At 42.8% G+C, this 22793-nt stretch overlaps 1 protein-coding gene across 5 annotated transcripts in view; it reads left to right on the top strand.

Annotated features, from left to right (window-relative positions):
- REXO5 (RNA exonuclease 5) overlaps window positions 1–22793 on the top strand; it is a 407232-nt gene that overhangs the window by 261173 nt on the left and 123266 nt on the right. For all 5 annotated transcript variants that reach the window (XM_085629097.1, XM_085629095.1, XM_085629094.1 and 2 more), the window contains exons 15-16: window positions 11546–11683; window positions 17319–17411. In XM_085629097.1, the coding sequence (XP_085485223.1) occupies window positions 11546–11683; window positions 17319–17411 (231 nt within the window). The remainder of the gene's footprint in view (window positions 1–11545; window positions 11684–17318; window positions 17412–22793) is intronic.

Raw genomic sequence — 22793 nt, forward strand, 5'->3', positions numbered from 1 at the left:
TTTTTTGTCTCCTTGTTTCTCTACCTAGAGGGAGTGAAATACAAGACCAATCAGTCTATGAGAATAGATGAGGAGTGTTAGTCGCCCTCATCCCGATTAGTGCAGGGAATTCTTCTGCCTATACCTAATCCAGGGGGCATTTTTTCCGCCCTGAAGAAAGTCCAGCACCCTTTATGGGGCCAAGCAGGACTGAAACATGTTGGCTTTAGGGTCTTAGGACCATAATATCCCATCTTGACCCTAACATTGTATTTTATTTTCACCACTGACAGTTCCAAGAATAAAAGGGATACTGGGAACTGCTGTGGCTTTTAATCTTTATCCCCCTGGCCAAAAAACATCTTCATAAGAGCTCCCTGAGATATGGTTGAGCCCACCTCGACTTATAGGGGCCGAGGTGTCCCGATGATGAAGCATGACACCACTAGGGTGTGTGAGGGAATATAAAACAAAAGGAGTTGCCTCCTTCCCCACTGAATAGTGGTGTCCAATTCCAATCTTCATTTAGGGGTTGTAACATCTGAAGACTCTAGGTCTGTTCTAATTTAACTCATAATCTCATCTCTGAGTTAGTGGTGGGGAGTATCTTTTGGTAGAACAGTGTATAACCTGGGAGGGTGTACTCCTCCCCCTCTTTTTCCTCTCAGCCCCCCCCCCCTGTAAGTTCGGAACCCCTTCCTGCTTACATCAGTATTTAACGTGTGTAGCATTTGCCATTTAATTTTGTTTATTTCATTATATGGTGATATGATCGATGGTACTTTGGAGGCTGTAGCTTCAAGCCATGATATTGATTTAGTGAAGAGTTTACAATTACATCTGGAATCACAGCTAAAGTTCAATTAATTTTTCCTCATTGTTTTATTATAACAAGAATACCACAGTTGTCTGCTAACAGCCCTTTGTTTGTGGCATTTTTTAAGCCCTTCTTTATGATGTCAAAACAAAATACAAAAGATGTATTGTTCGTCCCAAAGTAGTGTTTGATAAAACATCAACTTTATGCAAATTATAATAGATTACTTCTCCAATAGGAGTCAGAAGAAGAAGCATCATAATTTTCTTGATTTACTTTCCTCTTTTCAAGCTCCTTTAAGAAAAACCCCAAAACAAAACACTTAAATAAAACCATGGTTATTTTCTGGGAAGGCTCAATATGGTTTGTAAAAGTAAACCATGATTGATACTTGGGTGTGATTATCACAGAAAAATATGAGGTTCTCTGATTTTATTAGCTATACAAATATTTAAAGCAGGGAGAAAGAAAGGTTTCGGCATGAAAAGGTCCATTGCTTATCAGAGGTACTAGTTTCATATGTATAAAGTATTAGTATTATAACTTTTAGTTAGTGTTTGACTTTCAGCCAGTCCATCACTCTACCTCAACTTAGCATAACTAGATTATAAGTGATGCTCAAGAAATGTCTCTGCGATAAAGGTAACCGTTGATATTTGTATAGGATATTATGCTAACTTGGCACTATCAAGAATACAATTACTATCACTCTTCAGAGACTTTAATTTTGTAGCCATGCCCTTGATGATCAATGAATCCCGCCCTTCACCAAGTTCTGCTTGAAGTGTTAGAGTGTAGGCAGTCCTTTGAAATTCATCATCTCCACCCATTTTAAGAATGTCAGATTAAAGAACTTCTATTCTTTAATTTCTGAACAAGATAGTTACATTATTGAGCCTTTCTGTACTAGGGTTGGAATCTTTTACTGGCCCTTGTTAGCAATCTGAAGCAATTGAAATTGTTCTGGCAAATTGTCTCTGGAAGCTGAGCTTCTTGAGTGTGTCCATAACTAGTGAAAGGGCTTGCTACTTTCTAGGTTCATTTTAAAAACCACCTCCTCTCCAATTACCTTTTGTCATTACCTTTCTTTAAAACAGTTTCCTAATATTCAGCAATTTTAAAGCTTCTACATGCAGCAATATAATGTGCTCTGTATATTTATATTTATCTAAGTTGTTTTCCTCGTTATGTTTTTTTAAATGAATTTCTTATGTTATTGATCATACATAGATGGATTTAGACAGGAGAAAATATATTAATTTTGTAATACAGGAGGGTGATACATTCTGGTCTATTGATAATCTAAAGTTCCGTAGCATTCCTGCAGAGTAATACAATTCAAGATGGTGGAACTAGAATCTGACCTTTTCTTTAGATTGACTACATTTCAGTCTGTAAGTTTACCTGCCCACAGGAGGAATTTATGTATGACTGGATTTCATGCTATATTTGTTTAGTTGAAACAATGTCATTTGAACATGGAGCACAAATGTAAGCCTCAGTAAAACAATTATTTGGATCAGGTTTGCCCTATGAGTGTAAAGTATAGTCTACCCTACTTTAGGAGTCATTCTTAATCTTGATGAAGTCTTGCTACTCAGGTTTTAATAACTGATGTGTTTCAGTATGTCCTTAATGAGATTTCATGTATCATAGCTATCCTACTTTATTGAATTCTAGATAAAAATGTTTGTGTTCTCAGGACTGCTTACAGGTGGACATTCTGTATGTTTAGGGTTAAGGGGAATGTGAATTTGCATAATTGTTTGTAACTTTTTCTCTGCAGTGAAATATTTTTCTATGTGAAGAAATGCCTTACCAACATCCAGAATTACTTAGGTGTAAAGTTGGGATTGGAAAGGCTGTTGGACATGTTTGTGAAGTATAATGTTAGAACTTTGTTAGTGTGCCCAGCATTTGCAATGACTTTACCCCGACCCTTCTTAGAAAACTCTAATTTTCCCACCTCTGAACTTTTAAAGGGGGGTCATGGTGATAGATGTCACAATGCCTCTCAAAACTACAGCTGGCGTCCTCAAATAAACACTCTATAATGCCTATTGTTCGTGTTTGTTAGCAGTGCTAACCTGTGCAAGGGGAACTACTTTTTACTACACTGGTTGCTTCTTTAACTTATAACAGTTCAAAATCGGACTACTCAGTGAGGTTTTCTTTCATTGCAAGTGTCATCTGTGCTTTAAAATATCTACACGTTAGTTAGAAAATACCTCTGCTTGCATGTTCACCCCCATCTTTTGTGGTCTGATGCTGTTGTCTTTTTGAGTCTGTCCACTGGCACGCTGCTAATTAGGCCCCCATTGCATGTGCTCTGACCCCTAAAAGTTATTGACATAGGCTAAAACCATAATGGGGATATTTAACTTTTCTATAAGGCCACAGTATATGGTACCTAAAGTACAATAATTGACATGGAAAGGCAAATGTCACCCATGGACGACTGTACTACTCTGCCATCCACTAGCATGACAAGACAAACAACACTCCAGGCCTGCCACTGTAACCTGGCTGCTGCAGATTTAAAACTGCTACCTGACCTGTAAAGGGAACCCTTTTGACAGGAGAAAACCTCCCTTTTAAATATTGTCACCCTAATAGAAGCCATATAGTCCACACCCTAGGATGCATGCTATTAAAAAAAGAGAAATGTAGAAATTTAAAATTAACATGTCCTTACAGTGACGAGCATTAAAAAGCTGTTATCACTGCAGGAATGCTGGCTGGCTTATAGAGAAACACTGGAAAGCAATATTGAATATCAATTCTGCTATCTCGGGCTAAGGACCAACTAGAAAATAATTCAAGGACTGGTTTAAATATTTATAAAAATTGTAACTCAATGGTGAAGTCAGATTTTTAATAAAAATTCAAAAGAATGGGCTTTTAGAAAGTTATCTTTTTCCTGCCTGAAGTGCTATTTAGATAGAGACTAACTTACTCTTAACCAGCTTATGAATGGCCATGATGAGGTGTGAAAACTGCTCCTACAGCAGAGACAATAGATGGGGTGTGGGGAGGTGTTTGTTCCTCTGGTGGGAAGACCAGAACTTAATTCACTTCAAAGAACCTCCCCGGTCACAAGCAGATATCAGATTACACCGTCATGGGCCTCTTCTTTTGTCCTACCTATCAGGTAGGTATCAAACTCAATTGGGGCAAGGGTTCCCCGGAACTATTTTGGAGTGGCCAAAGAGGAGGGGACTGTGCATTGCCCTGAACACATCTCTGGGTGGCACACAGGCTCTGCACAATGGGGTAAATGTTCCTCTATCTTGGATTTAGTGAGTGTGGGGCGCTGTGGGATTGTTCAAAGTAAGGCATACAGGAACTGCTGAAACAAGGGTAGGTTTACCCCTAGGAACCTTTACTATATAGGTTCGGCAGGGGCCAAGAGTCACCCCGACCCACAAACTAGTGCCAGGCATAAATGTTACACAACAGTACACCTTTTTCAGAATACTACTGGATTTGTGGGATGTAGGAAAGTAGGATCTGCTTTTATGGTTACCCCCACTTTTTGCATGGTACTAAGGTACCCAGGGCATAGGTACCCCAGAGGTCCCCCCATGGGCTGAAGCATGCATTATGCCACCCATGAGAGACTATTCAAAATGGAACTCCAGACCTGCCATTGCAGCCTGTGTAAGCTGGTGCTAGCACCACTTACTAAAAATATAGATGTCCTATATCTAGGGTTACTGCACTTAAAACCTATAAGTCACCCTTATAGCAGGCCTAATCAATCCTGAAGGCAGGGTGCTTTTGTTCTAAGTGTGTGGGTGCCCCCTGAGGGGGCTTAAGGGGAGTATGGCGTTCTGGCGCACCCTCCCGCTGTCGGTGGCCGGGCGAGTGGCGCTGCTGAAAATGGTAGCGCTGCCGCGATTGCTTTACTTCTTTCGCACCTTGCCGATATGGATTCCGGCTTCCTTTTTTAAGGCACTCCGGGCACTGACGACAGGGTTTATTTGGGGATCAGGCAGACGTCAGGTGGCATTGGCTACTCTGATGCGACCGAGGGTGGAGGGGGGGCTAGCAGCTCCAGATTTTGAATGGTATTATTTGGCAGCTGCAATGGCTTACGCAGGCCGTGGCGCGCGAGTTCAGAGGCCCTGGGGGCCCGCAGGGTAGGATTATTCCTAGGCATGTGTTGTCATTTATTGTGCTTCAGCAAAAACTCCGGTTGGACCAGCTCACACTCGAGGAGCGCACGCTTCGGCTCTGCTGGATCCGCAGTCAGAAACGAACAGGCTTCTTGGTCCCATATGCCCCGGAAATTCCTTTGGGCATGTGTACGGCTCTCCCACATGGCGGAGACTGGTCGGCGTTGGCGGGCTGGGAGGAATGTGAGGCTCACATGCTTGGGGATCTATACAGAGACGGGGTTTTGTTGCCATTCCAGGAATTGCAGAGGGATTTTGACTTGCTGAGGGGGGATTATCTTCTTCACTCTGCCTTGGTGTCCGGGATTCAGGAACATTGGAAGATGGGGCTGTCGGAACCCCCAACGCCCTTGGGATGTCAGTACGTCGTTATGGCGGCGGGCACCTTGAAGGCCATTACCTGTCTCTATAGGCGGCTGTCCACGGAAGGGCTAGCGCCCCTGGCTGCCCTGCGGGAGAAATGGGAGGGGGACCTTGGTAGGCCTATTCCAAAGACGGCGTGGTCGCAGCTGTTGCGGCGCGCCTGGAAGGGCACACGCAATGCTAGGTTTCAACTGGTCCAATTTTACACTCTCCACAGAGCCTACTTAACTCCGGCGAAGATTTTGCGGAGGGGGCTGACTTTGGGCATATGTTCTGGTCCTGTCCAGGCCTGGGCTCTTACTGGGCAGATGTGGTGGCGTGGACATGGGACATGGGAACTTGCCTTTTACTTTGGTTTCCGTAAAACCCCCGTACAAAAATTACGAGCAAATTTTATGATTTGGGGCTGATAATGGCAAAAAGGGAGCTAACCATGCATTGGAAGGCAAGGGCAGGACCGAGCTTTAGGAGGTGGAAGGCGAGTTTCCTGGTTTGGGCAGGGAATGAAGGGACGCTTCGTCTACAACTGGCCAGGCGTGCTTCTAATGACCAGGCGCTAGACGCTGCTAGGGTGTGGGGAGCCTTGGTGGAGGAGCTTCGTCGCCCGGGGGAGCAGGATGAGGAAGATGGGGATCATGCACGCATGGCCCGGAATATGGGGAATGAGGCGGGGCCCCCTGGGACCGCTGGGGAGTCTGCTCAGGATGAGGCCACTTGAATACTTTCCGCGAGAGATCGGCATTTGTACAATATCTTAAGATGTGCCGAGTGGTCGAGCCGCAGGAGTAGTGTGCATATGAGTGGCAGCTTGCAGCCTTTGGTCCTTTCGAGAGCACCACTGGGGCTCATCCCATAATTTTGAGTTCGGCTCTCTTGATCCTTGGGGCACTACCGGGAGGGGGTCTGCTGCGGGCACACTGACAAGGGGGGGGGCGGGGTGGGGGTGTTAGGGAAGAAAATGCTGCGGAACTAATTTCTCCTGCACTGTCCTAAGTTGCCTAGCTCTCTTGCACGAGGCTATTGTATGTAACGTTGATTTAATGCTGCGATGGTTGGGGAAAAATCAATAAAAATTCTTTAAAACAAAAAAAAAAAGTGTGTTGGTGCCCCTGCATGAGCAGGTCACCCCTACAGCTTACAGAGTCCATTCTCCAGGGTTGTAACAGCCATTTACTATATAGAGGGGCACCACGTAATTACGTGATGACCATCTCGAAACTGGCTGCAACTAATCCTATCGTGTTTGGTATCAAAGATGTTGGAATCATACCTGGGAGGTATGATTCCAAGCACTTGAAGAGCCCTCTGTTAGGCCCTCAGTGTTCTAGACACGAACAGCACAAAATGGTTGCTGCCGACCAGAGACAAGATTCTGCCCTCCTGCTACTGAGCCAAGCTTGAGCAGGGGAAGGCAGAACAATAGGCATCCTGTCACAGGAAGGTGTGAAACTGGACAAAGGACATTGGAGTAACCTTTCCCCTGTCCAGACCCTTCCCTGGCAGGGTCCCCTGAATCGTCCCAACCCTTTCCTTAGGGTACTGAAGGCTTACCTGTGGGTGGGTCCTAGATTCATCGTGGGACTAGATTGAGATCAGACACCACTTCTTCTTCTACCATCTGGGCACTCTGGACTTCGTTGGACTTCGTTTGGGCTCGTCTTCGTCTCCATTCCAGTCTGCTGCATCGTCTGTGCCTGTGCACCATACAGAAACCTTGCAAGGCCCGTGGGCATCAAAGACACCTGAAGGAATCTCCCTTGAAGTGAAGGAGTCACTTCCCTGCATTGGCAGGCACCTCAAGTAAGTCGACCGCTCTGCAGATCTGGAGCTCTGTAAGGTTCTGCAACACAGGTGGTGGTTCTCCACAGCTCTTGGGGCATGCCCACTTACCAGGTTTGAGGCCAGTATCCCTCGTAGGGGCTGCATTAACCCAACCCCTCTGCACCGCGTCAACTTGCAGTTGCAAAGGCTTGTTGGCTTCCTTCCAAGAAGCTCTTCGGGCTCCAAGTAGCCCCAGCCTCGAGCATCTCCAGTGACCAGAGTCTTCGGCCATACCACATTGTTTTGCATTGTGGCCTGCATCTTTTGGTGAGCTTCTTGGGGTCCTCTCGAGACTCCTGTATCTCCAGCCTGAGGGTCCATGTGAGGGTCACTTTGATTCTGTTGTGCTCCCCTGATTGCTCTGGGTCTGCCCTGAATCCCCTGCTTGTGGTGAGTGCCCTGGACCTTTCTGGTCTCGACGGTGCACCTTCTTCGTCTTTTGTGTTGGTTGCATTTGCCAAGGCTTGTTGGTACTCCCGCTGGACACCGACCCCCTCCCCACTTGACATCCGTGCACGACTCCTGGTTTTCCTCAGTGTCACCTGGTCCTCACAGCTGCAGAGTCAAGGTCCTTGTCAACTCTCCTGCAACTCCCAACATTGATGGGCAGTCGTCTTCCAGATCTCCTGGTCACTCCTGAGTGACATAGACTCTGTTCCCGCTGCTTGCAGGTACCTCTCATCTAGAATCCACCTTCAGATTCCACTGGACACTTTCTCCTTCCTCGGCAGCGGCACTTTCCTGAAGTCCTCCATTGGGTTTGACGGTGATTTCCTACACCACTTCACACGTATGCACCCGGCTTCCCTGGTGTAAGTAACGTGGGTACTCGGGTATCCACTGGTGGGGTGGCTCTCCAACCTTCTATCTTCCACAGGGTTTCTTCAGGGTGCACTGGGAAGGGTCCTTAATCTTTAAAAATCCAACTGCGACTTACACATAGAGTTGTACGGAGCATGTGGTCATGGTCCCAAACTGCACACGAACTCTGTGGGGTCCCTATCTACTCACCTTGGGTGGTTCCCCGGCACTTCTACGTCCTCTCGACCTTGTCTTGACCCGAGTCATGGTTCTTATACCACTTTCTTAATATTTGGTTTGGTTCCCCCCTGGGTTCCACTGTGTATTCTGTGCTATTTACTGTATTTCTTTGCAAAGTATTGTGTGCATTGTGATTTTCTCCGGGTATGAGATATCTAAACGTGTTAGAGAGTATTTTATAATAAATACATATTTTTATGAATACCTTGTGTGGTTCGTTTTCACTTAATCTATACTATAAGATTGCATTCTGGTAAAACAAGCTGCTTTACACTCCTTCTGGACTAAGCCTTAAGGCTGCTCTCCACAGCCACCACTAAAAGAGCTTTCTAAGGGTGTCCAATACCTCTTAAATCACCATAAGGATTTTCTGGACTAGTGCAAGGTGCCTACTTACATTAGTGGACATCATATACCAGGCCAGCTTCTCACATAGGAGAACAGAAGAAAGACTGCGCCTGCTGTATGAGACCTTTGAGGTGATCCAAAGAGCTGGACCTACTCCTACTAGTAATCGGGACAAAGCAGGGGACTCGAAGGGTCCATTTTTAAGCTACATGGCCACAACAAGCTACAAGAGGCCTTTCCCTCAATTGTTCAGCTGACCAGTTCCAAATGGACCTGACTTGGACCCTGCTGGTGGCCTCTGCTGGAGTGAGCCTTACCCACAAGCGCTGTTCCTGTCATGAGTCCCTTGACTGTGCCTAACTGGACTTCTTATGGCATTCCTGAAAACCAGGGACTTAAAAGAAATTTGGGCTGCAGGACCCCTGGAAGATCTGGGAGAAACCTGCAATTCCGGACTTGGATCAGAGTTTCCCACAGTAGTAAATCAACTTCTGTGACAGGTCGAAGAGAAGTATCCTGCTTCATGGAGCTCTCTTTGCATACGTCCTGCAGCCTTGCCCCGCTGGAGGATTCTGAGCTACAAAAAAGAGATTAAGTCCGAAGGTAAAAATCTTAACCAGGCAAAAGTGGCAAAGTATCTGACCAGTGAGAGAACTTACCTGGGCGTAAAATTAGAATTTGTGTTGTTCTCGCCAAAACCAACGGTTTTACCGGAACCTCGTCACACGCCTTTCCAACCTCGTGCAGCCCTTTTTGGATACAGCCTGCTTGCTGCCTTGTCCTGCTGAAGGACTTTAACTTCAATAAAAAAGACTAAGTCCAAATGTAAAACATGATTGGTGTATCCGAACCGCACTCCATCGCGATCAGCCTGAAATCACTCCTGGTTCTTGTCTACCATAACCAATGACTACCATTGGCGCTTTGTGCTTTTAGGTGCCATTTTTACTTAAAACGCAAATTTCATAAATCTGGTTCCCCTTATTGGATATCTTTTGGTGTTTTGTTCATTACATTTTACTCTACTGTTATAAATCAAAATGGGATTCCTATTGTGTTGTGTTTTTGACTTTTTAGCTGTTTTTAAATTTCTAAATGCTTTACACATTTTCTTAAGTTAGGCCTGTCTGTTCTGCGCCACAGCTCAGGTTTAAATCACTGAAACCTTTAACTGGACCTAACAAGATAGTGTCCTCCTTACTTGTAGTAGACTACCATCCACCCCAATTAATAATTCACTTCCCGATTGTGTGGCTTCTGTCAATAAGTATTTGAAGACATGGGTAATCCTTCTTGCATACCTCAGTTTGACTTATGATCACTGATCCGTGTGTATTGTCTCCCTGGTGGATGGTTTTAGGTATTAGGTATTAAGAGCCACAGTTTATGAGATGGATTAGTCTATTAAACCAACATAAAACAGTGACAGATTTGGAGCAAATAAGTAAAGTTTGGAGTTAGTTGGTTAAAAATTATGTTTCTCAGGCCAGATGAGTGAATTGTTTTTAAAAAACTGTAAACGTTTTTGACAATTCAGGTTACATTTTAGATTCCCAACTTGTGGGCTATGCAATGTACATCAAGAGAAAAAATGTTGCACAGTTGATTGTTCTACAAGCAGTGTATCTCCACCAAATCCTTTTGTGCAAATTTGTTCCAAGAGGTCACCAGATTCTTCAGTATCCCTTAACAACATTTGTGTGCTCTTCCTCTTTAAGGGTCGACCCCGTTTCCTTGACTGAAGGCACGTGTATATCTAATGAGATTGTAAGTCACCTCATTGATTTTAACTCTTACTGCTATAGTTAAAGACCATTCAACTCCACAATAATTGGTGTCCATATACAATTAACATATTCTCCTAAATTAAGCCATTATCGAGAGTTGTATTAGAAAGTCTTGCTTGTTGTTTTTTTGTTTTTTAACATTGGCATGTTGAACGATCCATTAGGGCAGTGGAGCAGCAGCCCCCTATATGAACTGGTATAGGCCCGTTGCTTTCAGCATTTCAATGATCTAATACACAGCCTTTACCTTTCTCTTTCCCCTGCTTCACCAAAATATATGGAGTGAGTAGGGGAAAGTGAAAGGTAGAGGCCCTCCTCCTGGTGCTCACAGAATCACTTGAGCCTCAGAAGGAGGGAGTGGGACAGCTGTTCAGCACCTGGGTCTTCCTGGCCCAACTGAATGAAAAAAACTATTTAGCCAAGCCCAGGGAGAACCAGGAGCTGGCTTTACCTCCCTTTCACAGCTCTTGCTGTGAGTATTCAACAGCTAACAGCTGTGGCCCAGTACATAGCTGTTTGCTGTAGAACAATCACAGCAACGTCTGTGCATCACAGGCTTTGAAGCCTCTGGGATTTAAACCACCTTAAGCTCTGAGACGCCTTTTTTTTAAAATAATTAAGACATTCTGCCCTCAGTAGCGGAATATACCGGCCATTTAAGGCCTGCTCCCTTATTAAAGGCCCGAGCCGAATGCCCGGAGCAGGCGTTTAATGGCCGGTATAAGGCAGGCTATAAGCCTATATTAGAACATTGGAATGTTGAGATCTCCATGGATGACAATGGAGTTGCTCCATGCTTACAATGGCTGGTATAAGCCTTCTGCTGCAACATTCCAAAGTTTGTCTTTATTTTTCTCCCTTTTTAAATAGGTTATGAACGTTCTACCCTCGGTGGGTGAAATATTCTAATAGCCTTACAGTCCTTTTGCCTCAGGCTGTACCAGTTGTTAAAGGCCCTCTCCCTCGTTATAGCCCCCTCCTGCGACTCAGGCCTATTACTCGGTTTCAGGGCCTTTAAAAATCGGTATAGCTCTCAGCAGCAGGGCTATACAGCTAATACAGAACTGTGAATTGCATCTGTTTAAACTCTGAACACCATTGATTCGTTTTTCTCTTGAGAAATGTATTTTGGCAGGAAATGTTTAATCTGTTTTACCTTTTTATTTAGCAGTGTTCCATATTAGATTTTTGATTTATTTGCTTTGCTACAGATGAGAACTCAGTTTGCTGAGATGTCGATGGTATATGCCGGTCCATTTAATGACCTCTTTTCACTGCGATATGTAAAGGATGTATTTGAAATGTGTGGTCCTATCCAGTCACTCTGCATGGTCACAGGAACACAGCAGGTAAGCAACAGACACCAAGTTATGTACATATGTTAGAAATGTGGACCTCAGATAACTAGATTTTCACAACGAACCGAAGAAGTGATATCTCCGGAACTAACTTGGGTACCAAAAGGTGTAAATCACAGAAACCAAGACCTGCTCAAATAATCATTTTTAAAGTAAACAGGTCTGGCTTTAGTATGCCGGTACAGTAGTTATTTTTTATTGGAATATTGCCACCTAAATGTAGCCATTATATGCTTGAAATAAATGTTTTTTAATTCAAAAAAACATTTTGTGATGTGGATGTGTTACTTAGGATATTTTTAATGTCATTCTGGTTTGGCATGCATTTATTATTATTCTTTTGTGAAGAAGATATCTCCATCCAACGAAGCATTCAAATTGGAAGCAGCTATAATGCTACAATGCGACTTAAACTATTTTTCACGCCAACTTTCAAAAGTAGAGAGCCTAAGTGCAAGTAAAATAAAAAGCTGTTACAATTTAAAAAGCACACTTTCAACCAGCTTTATTTACTGAGGATGCATCTAATTTTACGTTCTTGTGAACAATCTGTAAAATGTTTTGTGCAGTCACTCCAAGTGACGAAAATCAGTTGGTAAACTGGACTGGCCCACTGCTTTATGCTTTATACTGTGGTGGGTCGATCTGAAACGTGGTTGACAATTTAACAGACCGATGAATGAGGCCTTCTGACCAAAAAACCTCTGTGTAAGTATATTATGTATGGTTTTGTTTTAGAAACCAATAATCTAGGACAACACTACACATAATAAATGTACATTAAAGACACCAATATATACGCACAAATAGCAAGCACTAGTTGCACATTGCTAGGCTTATACAAAATAAATAGCAGGGAGCAAGATACACATGTATGGGACAATTGAATAGCACACATCAACCTGTGTACACAAAAAAGAAGCGCTGAAACTCAAAGACTGTAAACAATAAGCATTGTGAGTATGTTGAAGATTGCAGCTGCCCAGCAACTTTAGGATGTGTCATTCACTTTCTTTTTGTTTTAAACATGTTACTACATAATAATAAAGCAATATATAAACCAGTAACTGATTCAAGGCCGGACCATAGAAGGAGCTGTGTGCAAAAAACAAAAAAAAGACTTAAAGACATTAGGACAAGGGATTGTGGCTCTGCCCATGGTCATGGGACTTGGTGAATCATGATCTCTCCATGGTGGAAGCTGGTAAGGAAAGCTGAAAAGTGTTTTGTTCAGAGTAGGCTGTAATGTGTATTGATACAGACCCAGATGTATGTTGTTAGCCTAGTTGATGCTTGAAATTACCTAGGCCACAATTACATAGACTTAATTGGGAAAGCTACTCTTGGTAATTCACAAGAAGGAGAAACTGGCCTTCATCACTACAATCACTTTGGTAACCAGAACTAGTTACAATCAGTGAGCATTTCAAGTTGATTAACTTATGACACAAGACTGGAACAGCCACCATTAAGACTGGTCAGATGGATCTGGGCTAGTCGTGACTTGGTGCTCCTTCCACAGATACCAAAAGGCGCATTCATTTTCAATTTTGCTGCGAACCAAGAGTCTCAGACTCTCAGACAGTTCAATATCAACATATTTATTCGATCAGATCAAAAGAGACACAAAATACACACAATCGTTCCTAAATACTCAAAAACTCACGAAAAAAGAAACACATTCAGGATCAGTAAAAACATGATACAATAACCATCAAAGCTAAAAACAAGCATTAAAACATTTTTGAGTTGTGCAGATAGTCAATTTTTCAAAAAAGAGTCTACTGCTAAACAGACATCAAGGCATCTTATAGCAGCAGATATAACAGCGCCACTCTGCACTTGCTAAATGTATGCATCCTTAAAACAGGCAATAGATAACGTTTAGTGAGGGGAAGGTAAAGTCTACAAAAGTAAGCAAAATGTTGCAAGGACTGCAGTGACATCTCATCACAAGAACATGTGAAAATATCCGAAGAGGCGAATTGACCTTGTGAGAAACAGAGTAGCCACCTAATTGAGCCCAACCTAAAGCGGGATAGTAACATACGTTCCCAGGTACCCGTTACCTCACTTAAGTAGGGTACCACCCCTAGCGCAGTTTGTATCAGACAGTAATCCCTGACTGGGGGCTTTAATACTTCTCTACCCTCTGTCTGGGCCCTTCTATTACAGAGAAAATGCTCCCTGATCCACCCTCTATCCTTTTTGCCAATGCTTGAGGATCCCCACCGGAACCAGAAGGATGGTCACCCAGGCCCTCGTCACCAGCAGACTGGACTACAGCAATGCCCTCTACACAGGAACCATGGCTAAACTCCAGAAGAGACTCCAACGCATACAGAGCACCTCCACATGCCTCATCCTCGACATCCCCCCACAACCACTTCACTGCGCACCTGAGGAACCTGCACTGGCTCCCCCGTCGACAAGAGGATCACCTTCAAGCTCCTCATCCACACCCACAAAGCACTCCACGACGCCGGACCAGCATACCTCAATAAACGACTCACCTTCTACACTCCCAACCGCCAGCTTCGCTCCGCTGACCTCACCCTCGCCACCGTTCCACGCATCCACCGAACGACGACCGGCGGCAGATCCTTCTCTCACCTCGCCACCAAGACATGGAGCACCCTCCCCATCCACCTACGACAGACCCAGGACCTGCTGACCATCAGGAGACTTCTCAAGACCTGGTTGTTTGAACAGTAGCAGCTCACCCCCCCTCTCCCAGCGCCTTGAGACCCTCACTGGTGAGTAGCGCGCTCTACAAATGTTTGATTGATTGAGGGTTTCTCATAGATAGATGGGCAACCTAAAGATGAAGTTGTCTCCAGAATATATTTAAGCCAGGGTTTCCTATTTCCATAGTCACATGAAAGACAGTCCAAAATAACTTCTTTATTCAAACTATCTTCCTCCTTGTACTGAATTATGCACCACAACAACAGGGGATCAAGAATAATCTGGTCCTCAGTGTACTCCAGACCCAGTTCCTGATGAATAGCAAACCGAGATTTAGATAAAGGGACCCCCAAAAGACGGCGGCACACCCTATTTTCCTCAGATTGTGCTTTACTCATACCCCTATAACTCCATAACCCTGCATTAGAGGACCATATGGGCAGACACGTCCTCCTGTATATTTCAAGCAAAGGAAGAATGGGCTTATTGCTGATGAAGGGGGCAATGGTAAAAATTCTGACAGACGCGTGCAGAAAATGATTTTTCCGATCATTAACACACGGGATTCAGATGCATGCACTATCATACAGTGCACTAAGATATGGAAACTGTGTCACTTTCTTAGTAACCCTCCTCCCAATACTAATGCAGTGAGTTAAACATTTTTTTGTTCCACAAACAATAATAAAGGTTTTTGATAAACTGGTTTCCAACTTTAATTGCTTCATAAAGAACACAAAAGAAGTCATCAATAACTTCAAACTATTAGTGCTCCTGGCTAGCAGAACAGCCGCATCTGAGTATATGAGCGCAAGTACAGATTTTGCATTAACCAGTGGAACATTAGCCCCTCAATTCGTTAGAGCAACTTCCAGCCTAATTATGTAAATCAGGAACAAAATAGGTGCCATCACACATCCCTGGCGAACCCCACTTTTGACTGCAAAAGAGTGGAACACTCACCTCCATCCCCATACCTCACAGAGGCGACCAGCTCCATATGAAACCCAGGATGCTTAAAGTGTCCTAGAGCTTGGATCTAGTAATGCAATTGAATACACATGAAAGATTCATAAATACTATTTGGAGGGGACAGGATTTAATAAACGTATACTTGGATGTAAATTTAAACATGTTTTATGGTTCCAAGACTTTTTCTGAAGCCAAATTAGACCTCAGAAAGGATATTCTTTTCTGTGGACCAGAAGAGCAGCCTATCCAGTATTATTCTACCAATAATTTTAAGAGTGGAATCTGACATTTGAAAATGTACTCCTGCATGGCATGGAGGCTATATTTATAATCGATCAAGACTTGCATATGATCTGCATAATCATAGAAATGAATGATGAATAAATGTATGACTATTAGGAGTCCAAGTAGCTTAATGCTCCCATGGTACATCACAGGTACAAAGGGACAAAACATTTATAGAGTTGAAATGGCCTATTGGCTGTCTGAGAGAAATTATTCAACTCGGTCATGGTTAAAAGTCTGAATCCCCACCTTAAACACTATCTATAAATGACATTTTACTACGTAATCCCACTTTGAGTGCTGCTGAATGATCAAAAATCATTACACATTGGTGAAATTAGTCTTGACATGCTTTATCCACTGTTCCATTAAGATTTTATACTGGACCATGTTGAAGGCTGATGACTTATCTAAATGAACAAGCACTCACATTGTGTCATCTGCGTTTTCTCAGACTGGTCATCAAAAATGTAGAACATGACTCTCTCCTTGCTATATAGTAGGTGGAAACTGGCCTACCTTGGGTCAAGGATGTTATAGGGATCAGCAAAATCCTGGAGCTGTGATTCTGATATTCTTCCCATACATTTGGCTGAATAGGGGAGATTTGTTTGTTGTCAGTGGTCAGGTCTGTTGGATAAAGCTCAACATGTTTAAGGATGACATTCACCAATGGGATTTAAGACATGCAAACACTGACCTTGACGTAAAATGGACGCTAACAAGCACTTGGCTGTTTTTGAAGATTTGTGGTAACCTTGTCTTCGTTTAGATGGACAAATATGTTCAGCATTTTGGTACCAGTTATAGGAACATTTGTAAAGTGAAAAGCTAGCAGACGTCTAACAGCTCTTATAATAGGAAGTGTTGCCTCTGTCAGCTGGGGGCAGTTCAATTAGATGGAAAGTTTTATTTAATGTTCGCATTGAATAATCGGAAAGATAATGTCACGGGGACACATATTATTATCATAGAGCAGTTACTATGAAAGGGGTTTATTGGTATAGTTAATTTAATGTAAAAAGAATTCTTAAGGGTCTTTCATAGTGGGTGTTTCTAAAGATATAGTAGGTCCCAGAGGTGGGTCTGGTATAAAGTAGGAGTTGGGCTACAAAGCGGTAGACAAGCATGGTATAGTCAATAATGGTTTAGTGTTCATTTTGAGGAGCTAATCTGATAGTGTGGATCCTTGGAGAGCACCTCATGAAGGACAAATTTGCATTTTTATAAATGTTTCCCATCAAGCCTCCAACTGGGTCTTTACCTATACAAATATGGAATTATTTAACTAAGACGCATTGGAATGCTTCCATTTTTGAATCCGAATGTGATTGGCATGTTTAACTTGATTCTGTAAGATAGTAGTATTTAATTGACCACATTTTCAGATGATATTGGTTTGCTTTCTTCTATGTATATCTGAAATCAGTTGAATGATTGTATTACATATTTACAGTTTTAGGATCTCCCATTAAAAGGAAATGTTTGTGACTTGGAGAGCAATGCTTTATCCCAGCTCATGGCACTGACAGCATTAATCGATCTATAGGTTGAAAACTGTCGGTTATGTGCAGAGCTGGTTAAGAAAACCTGTATTGACTGTCCTCTTTGTAAATCGTTCTGATAAGATTCTTGTGGATACACTTTTCCTGCTTTGCTAATGTTTATTTTCCACCTGCAGCCTTTTGTCTGTATTCAGTATGAAATACTTGAAGCTGCCCAGCTGGCTGTGGAAATCCTAGATGGAGCCTGCATTGAAGGAAGCCTTATCAAGGTATACCGGTGATGTGGAAAGCAGTATTTAATTAGTGACTAGTGAAAAGAGGGATTCTTTTACTCCTAGGATGCAGCCAACCACATTCCTGTGATGTAGAAAGCGGTAAACACCATATAATTAATTACTAGGTGAAAAGGGGGTTCCTTTTAAATGATAGGCTGCAGCCATACCGTGCTCAGTATGTACTTGCATGTATGACATGGATAACTAGGAGATTTTAAAATGACTATGCAGCCCATTTACTCATTTCTTGCAACTATGGCATTCTATTCCAGATTCAAAGTGATAAAAGTCCACTTAGCATAATGTCACCCATACAAGAATCCTCACTAACCTGTTTCAGCAAGGTGATCCATGCTCTGCTGCATGTCAGCACACACAATACAGTAACCGTGTAATGAGCTGTACCTTATTTTTAAAAATTTCGCCATAAACCAGGAGCAGTTGAAACTGACAAATAGAAGCAACCCAAGGCCCAGTCATATGGTTACCACAAGCAAACATAGAACAATAATATTTGAGTTTTACTATGATCGTGAGATCAGGAAGATATCTTTATGTTTCAGACTTAATGAAATGTGAAATGCAAGGCCTTGGGAGTTTTGATAGCTAACTGTTCATGGAGGTTGAAGACTTCTAAATATGTGTTGTTTGTATGAATGAAAAGGAGTGTTGCTATGAGTTTGTGGTTTTGTCCTTGAATTCTTCGTTTGGGCTAAGAAACCTAATTTGAGATGACAACTTTAGTGTTGTAGAGTCAGAATAAGAGCCAAGCAGGGAGGAGGGAGTGATTGTGATAATGATTAGCCTGTTGGCTTGTCTAGAATAGGAAGTCTGCCACTTCTTTTGTCTGTGCCAGTCACAGAACAGAACCTTTAAAAGTGTCTGATCTTTACTTTGGCACCGTTACTTCATCTGATATTTACTTCCTTGTATTAGTTCAACAGCATCTTTACTTTATCAACATTAAGGAAGGTACCATTTCCTGCATACATCAGGAAATCTACTTTTAATGCAAGTAAAGTTAAGTAGTAAGTTTAATAATCTCAAAATTATTTGTAAATATTTTATGTTTAACTAGTTTTTTTAAGGTTAGGTTCATGAAAACATAGCATCTGTATAATGTTAGTTGTTAATTTAATCATAATTTTGCAGGTGGTGGTCGCCAGCACTCATTTTTGATATTTTTTCAACATCAGACTTTGACCCGGAGAAAGAATGATAGAAAAATTAAAACAGTGACAAAGGTAGAGGAGCCTGCAAGGGTGAGATAAGAGGCAGGAAGGATAGGGTGGTGAGAAAAAAATGCTTGAGATGGACGCACGGCCAGCCAGACATGGGATTTAACAATGCCAGAAGCGGGCTCCTAGAAAAAGTTTTGAGGCCCACACTTGTTTCTTTTACAAATTAAGCACCAAATGCATTTAATAAACTATAAGGTTAGGGTTATCATTAGAGTTGGAATGGGGTTTACAATTAACTTAGTTCATGGTTAGGAGGAATTAATTTAATACAATATAAGCAACCTTGATTTGTTTAAATTATTTAAATTGAATTGAGGAAAGGGTTAGAGTTAGTTAGTTTTGAACTTATATCATCGTTATTACATTTTTTATATAATTAGATTGCAAATGGGGTTAGAGTTTGTATTAATTTATTGTAATGCATAACTTGCATTAGTTTAATGTAGTTATAGCTAAGATCAATTCCATTTAAGATTACAGTAAGGTTTAATATTAAAAGAATTCAATGTAACTAAACAAAATTAAAATAGGATTATGGGCAGGGTTAACATTAGGGTAAAGTTGAGTTTAGGAAAAGGGGAATGACTTGAGGGTAGGACAAATTAAGTTAATTCAAAGTTAAGTATAGGTGGGCAAAATAAAGGTAGATAAACAAACATCTCATTTAACCCACTAGGCATGAATTTATTGGAGTTGCAGTTACATTCAAAGTCCTGTGTGCTGTCTGTAATGCCTATTGTGGTAAAGGACCTGCCTAACTAAACAAATGTAGAAATTCACAATGCTCTTAACAGGAAGCCTAAGTGCAGCATCAGCACATCTCCTTGCCCAAAAACCTTCAAAGTACTGAAACACTGAGGTAGGCCCACAGTCCCTGGTTGTGGAATGTACTGAACTAAAGCTTCATGCCTGAGTCGAATTGCATGCACTTTAGAGAAAGCCTAAAGACCAAACTGTTCAGGATGGCTTACAACTGAGGTCATGTGTTTGGGTGTACTGATAGATGAATATCCAGCAGGACCTTTCCTCCAACCAGTTAAGTTTAAATCTCCCCTTCCACTCAGCATCCAGACTTCTTATTCATTCGCAGCACTGAGATGTAACTACCAGAACACACACAATACTATTTAAAACTTCATAATGAAATAGATGTGGGTTAAAGCCATGTTTCAGCAGTGAAGTGTACATTTTTTGTGTTGTGTCTTCTTAGATCTGGTTTGTCTGGTGGATGTTTAATGGTTGGGCAAGCACAAGTGAACAAATGAGGCACAGATAGGAAATATGTGGTCTGATGTGTTTGATGTGTGAAGAACAGGAAGAATGTGGCTCTTGGGACTGCTTGAGGTGATTGTGGTGATTTTTCTATTTCAGATCTGGGTTGCAATGAGCACAGCCATGGGCTGTACATATTGTGAAAAGCTACATTTGTGGCTTACACTGCTGGTGTTGAGTTGGGTTCTGGCTCTCTGCCTTTCCTAATCCTAGCAGTGTTTCAGACCCCATTTGACTGGGCCAAAGAGCAGACAGACGGCTACTGGGCACCAACTGTGGTGGTTGAAGTAGTTTCCCACTGGTGCTCTGGGGCCCGTCCTATTGTGGCTCTGTTAACTAGGCCAAGTGCAGCCTTTTTGCATTTGATTGTCAGAGTAGCAAGGGCGAGCAGGCCAAGGTACCTCAAGGAGGTAATGTGGGGATAATACATCATGGAATTCCATACAGCTGAGAGATAAGGGCTGTGAACGTTGGCTAAAAGAGTTTGGTGGGACAGTCCTCATCTCTCAGGTGTATGGAATTCCATGATGTGTTGTGCACTTGTAACCATGAATGGCTGTGCAATTGGATGGGTCATGGGGTGAGCTGTCGCACTGACTGGGGCTCTTTCAGGCAATCCCACTCCTTTTTGCAGTCATCCTGCTTGGATGGCAGCATCTGTATGAAGACCCCTCCAGCAATGTGCTCTGTCAGTTGTGGTGTAAGGATCTTCCTCCTCGTGTCTGTGGTGCTTGTGGTATAGCTGAAATACATCAAAGGTCTGCGTCCTTCTCCACAGCAGTCTCCAAATCGGCCAGTCTTTACAAATGACACTAGCAAGTCGTACACACCCTATCCTCAGTTGGACTTTAACACGGCAGTCAGGCAGGGAGACAGGTGGACTCTGGGAACTTCACCGGTCTTCTCGCTCCCACATTTCGTTTGCTTGCTCTGGGCCATTCTGAACATCAGGACTCAACAGCTGGGTTCTACTCCACAGATTAGCCAACCGCTGCAAGACAGTACTTTCTCCCCTCTCAGAAGGCAGACAACTCCCAGGGTTAGTGGTAGACCCACAGGATTGCAAAAAACAGACGATGCCTTCCTCCTTTGAGAGATTGGCTTAGGGTCATAACAGTCCTGGAACATAGCATCTGTTCTCCTTGGACAGTGAAACAGCTGGGACTGGGACAAAGTTTTGAAGTTGGGTCCCATTTTATGTTCTTTTCAGGCAGTAAATATAGATCTACTGTCTGCGTTTAGAAACCGGGTTCACCTGGTTTCTTTGTATGGTTCAGTTTTTTTCTGCAGCATAGACAGGTCTTTCGTGCAAGGTAACTGCTTCTCACAGCAAGGTTGATGATGCTGTCTGAAAGCCAGAGGACCCACAAAATGAGCACAGTAAGTGTGAAGCTTTGCACATGATTCTCATCAGCATTTCTGGGCGTGCCACTCAACGAAAAACAAAAGACCTATGCTCTCCCCAGAAATGTCTCATTCACTAGCAACTGATTGTGCTGACTAACACCAATTTACTCACCATTACCCAAACTGCAGCACTCAAGAAGAACTAATCAGCAGCCCCTTACTAAAAATATCAGGCAGTCGTGTCTCCATCTATCCACACTTCTGTGTCTTGAGTTACAACCCCTTGCTCTGGAATACATGCAATACACTTCCACTGTCTTGGGCTGTTCCACAACCTACATTTTGTGCCATGTCCGAGAAGGAGCGACTCAAAATGGATCCTACTGGTAACTTCATACCTACTCACTTGCAATCAATATGGACTCCATATCCCTCTCACCATACATGCACACACACTTGACATTCACAGAGGGACATCATTGCAGGGTTTTGTCATGACACAAATGAAACCTTGCGCAAGCTTGCATGTAGAGCACTGGTGTTCCTGGACAGGTGAAAAGTGCTGTTGAGCTACTAATTGCTAAAATCATAGTAAGCCACAACCCCTACTCATTGTACATGGACAGAGGCACCTTTGGTAGTCATGTGCCGAGCCAAAAGTATGCTTTTTAGGGCCTTTCCATTACCTCAGAGCCATGCACTGGGCCTCTGTGTCAATTCCGGGTCTAGGCCCACAGTGTGCGTGCAGGATTTTGTGTGCGCTGAGGCCAAAATAGAGTTAGGATACCAGATTCCCTTGCAGTCGGGTCACTTAGGCCAGGGGTACACATCTTTTACCATGCAGAGGGAACATTCCTGTCCCATCACAGACCCAAAAGGTTTTGCTGCAGCAACCAAGATGGATGCCTTTGAAGACTCTCTAAAGTGTTGATTTGAGGAGGGACTTTAACCAGGCTTCCAACAGTGAAAGCTATCTTCTTGCCCTGGATTCGTTTGCATGGACACCAAGAAATGGCAGCAAGGAGTGACTAGCCTTTAAAGTCACTGATTTGGCAAGTTTTCTTTTTGGTCATGGATTACATTTAGGGACTCTTTACTGATCTGGGGAGTATTTTAGAATGTGTTATGGATACCTTTGCTGGTTTATGAGGGCTTTAAAATGTTTTACCCACTACTGGCCTTCCACATAAAATGTGAAGAATGACCACATGGAAAGAAAGCCACTACCTTCTGGCCTCCCAAAGCCATTCAGAATCTGAAACTATGGGCTCAAAGTTATACAATATCAGATTGTCATATTGAAGCAGGGGGTGAACTGAGGAACCAGATTGCCAGTTAGGATAAATAGCAGTTTATTCGATAATCCTTCATGGTCAAAACCCCCAGGACATCACATAATCAGGCTGAGCAAATAATGGGAAACATTTTACCTGGCTAACACTCATTATTTGGAATCCTTTATCAAATCGAAAGCTATTTAAGACCATGTACAATCCAGCCCCATCAGCGTTTACTG

The sequence above is a fragment of the Triturus cristatus genome, chromosome 10 (assembly GCF_964204655.1).
Source record: "Triturus cristatus chromosome 10, aTriCri1.1, whole genome shotgun sequence".
Lineage (NCBI taxonomy): Eukaryota > Metazoa > Chordata > Amphibia > Caudata > Salamandridae > Triturus > Triturus cristatus.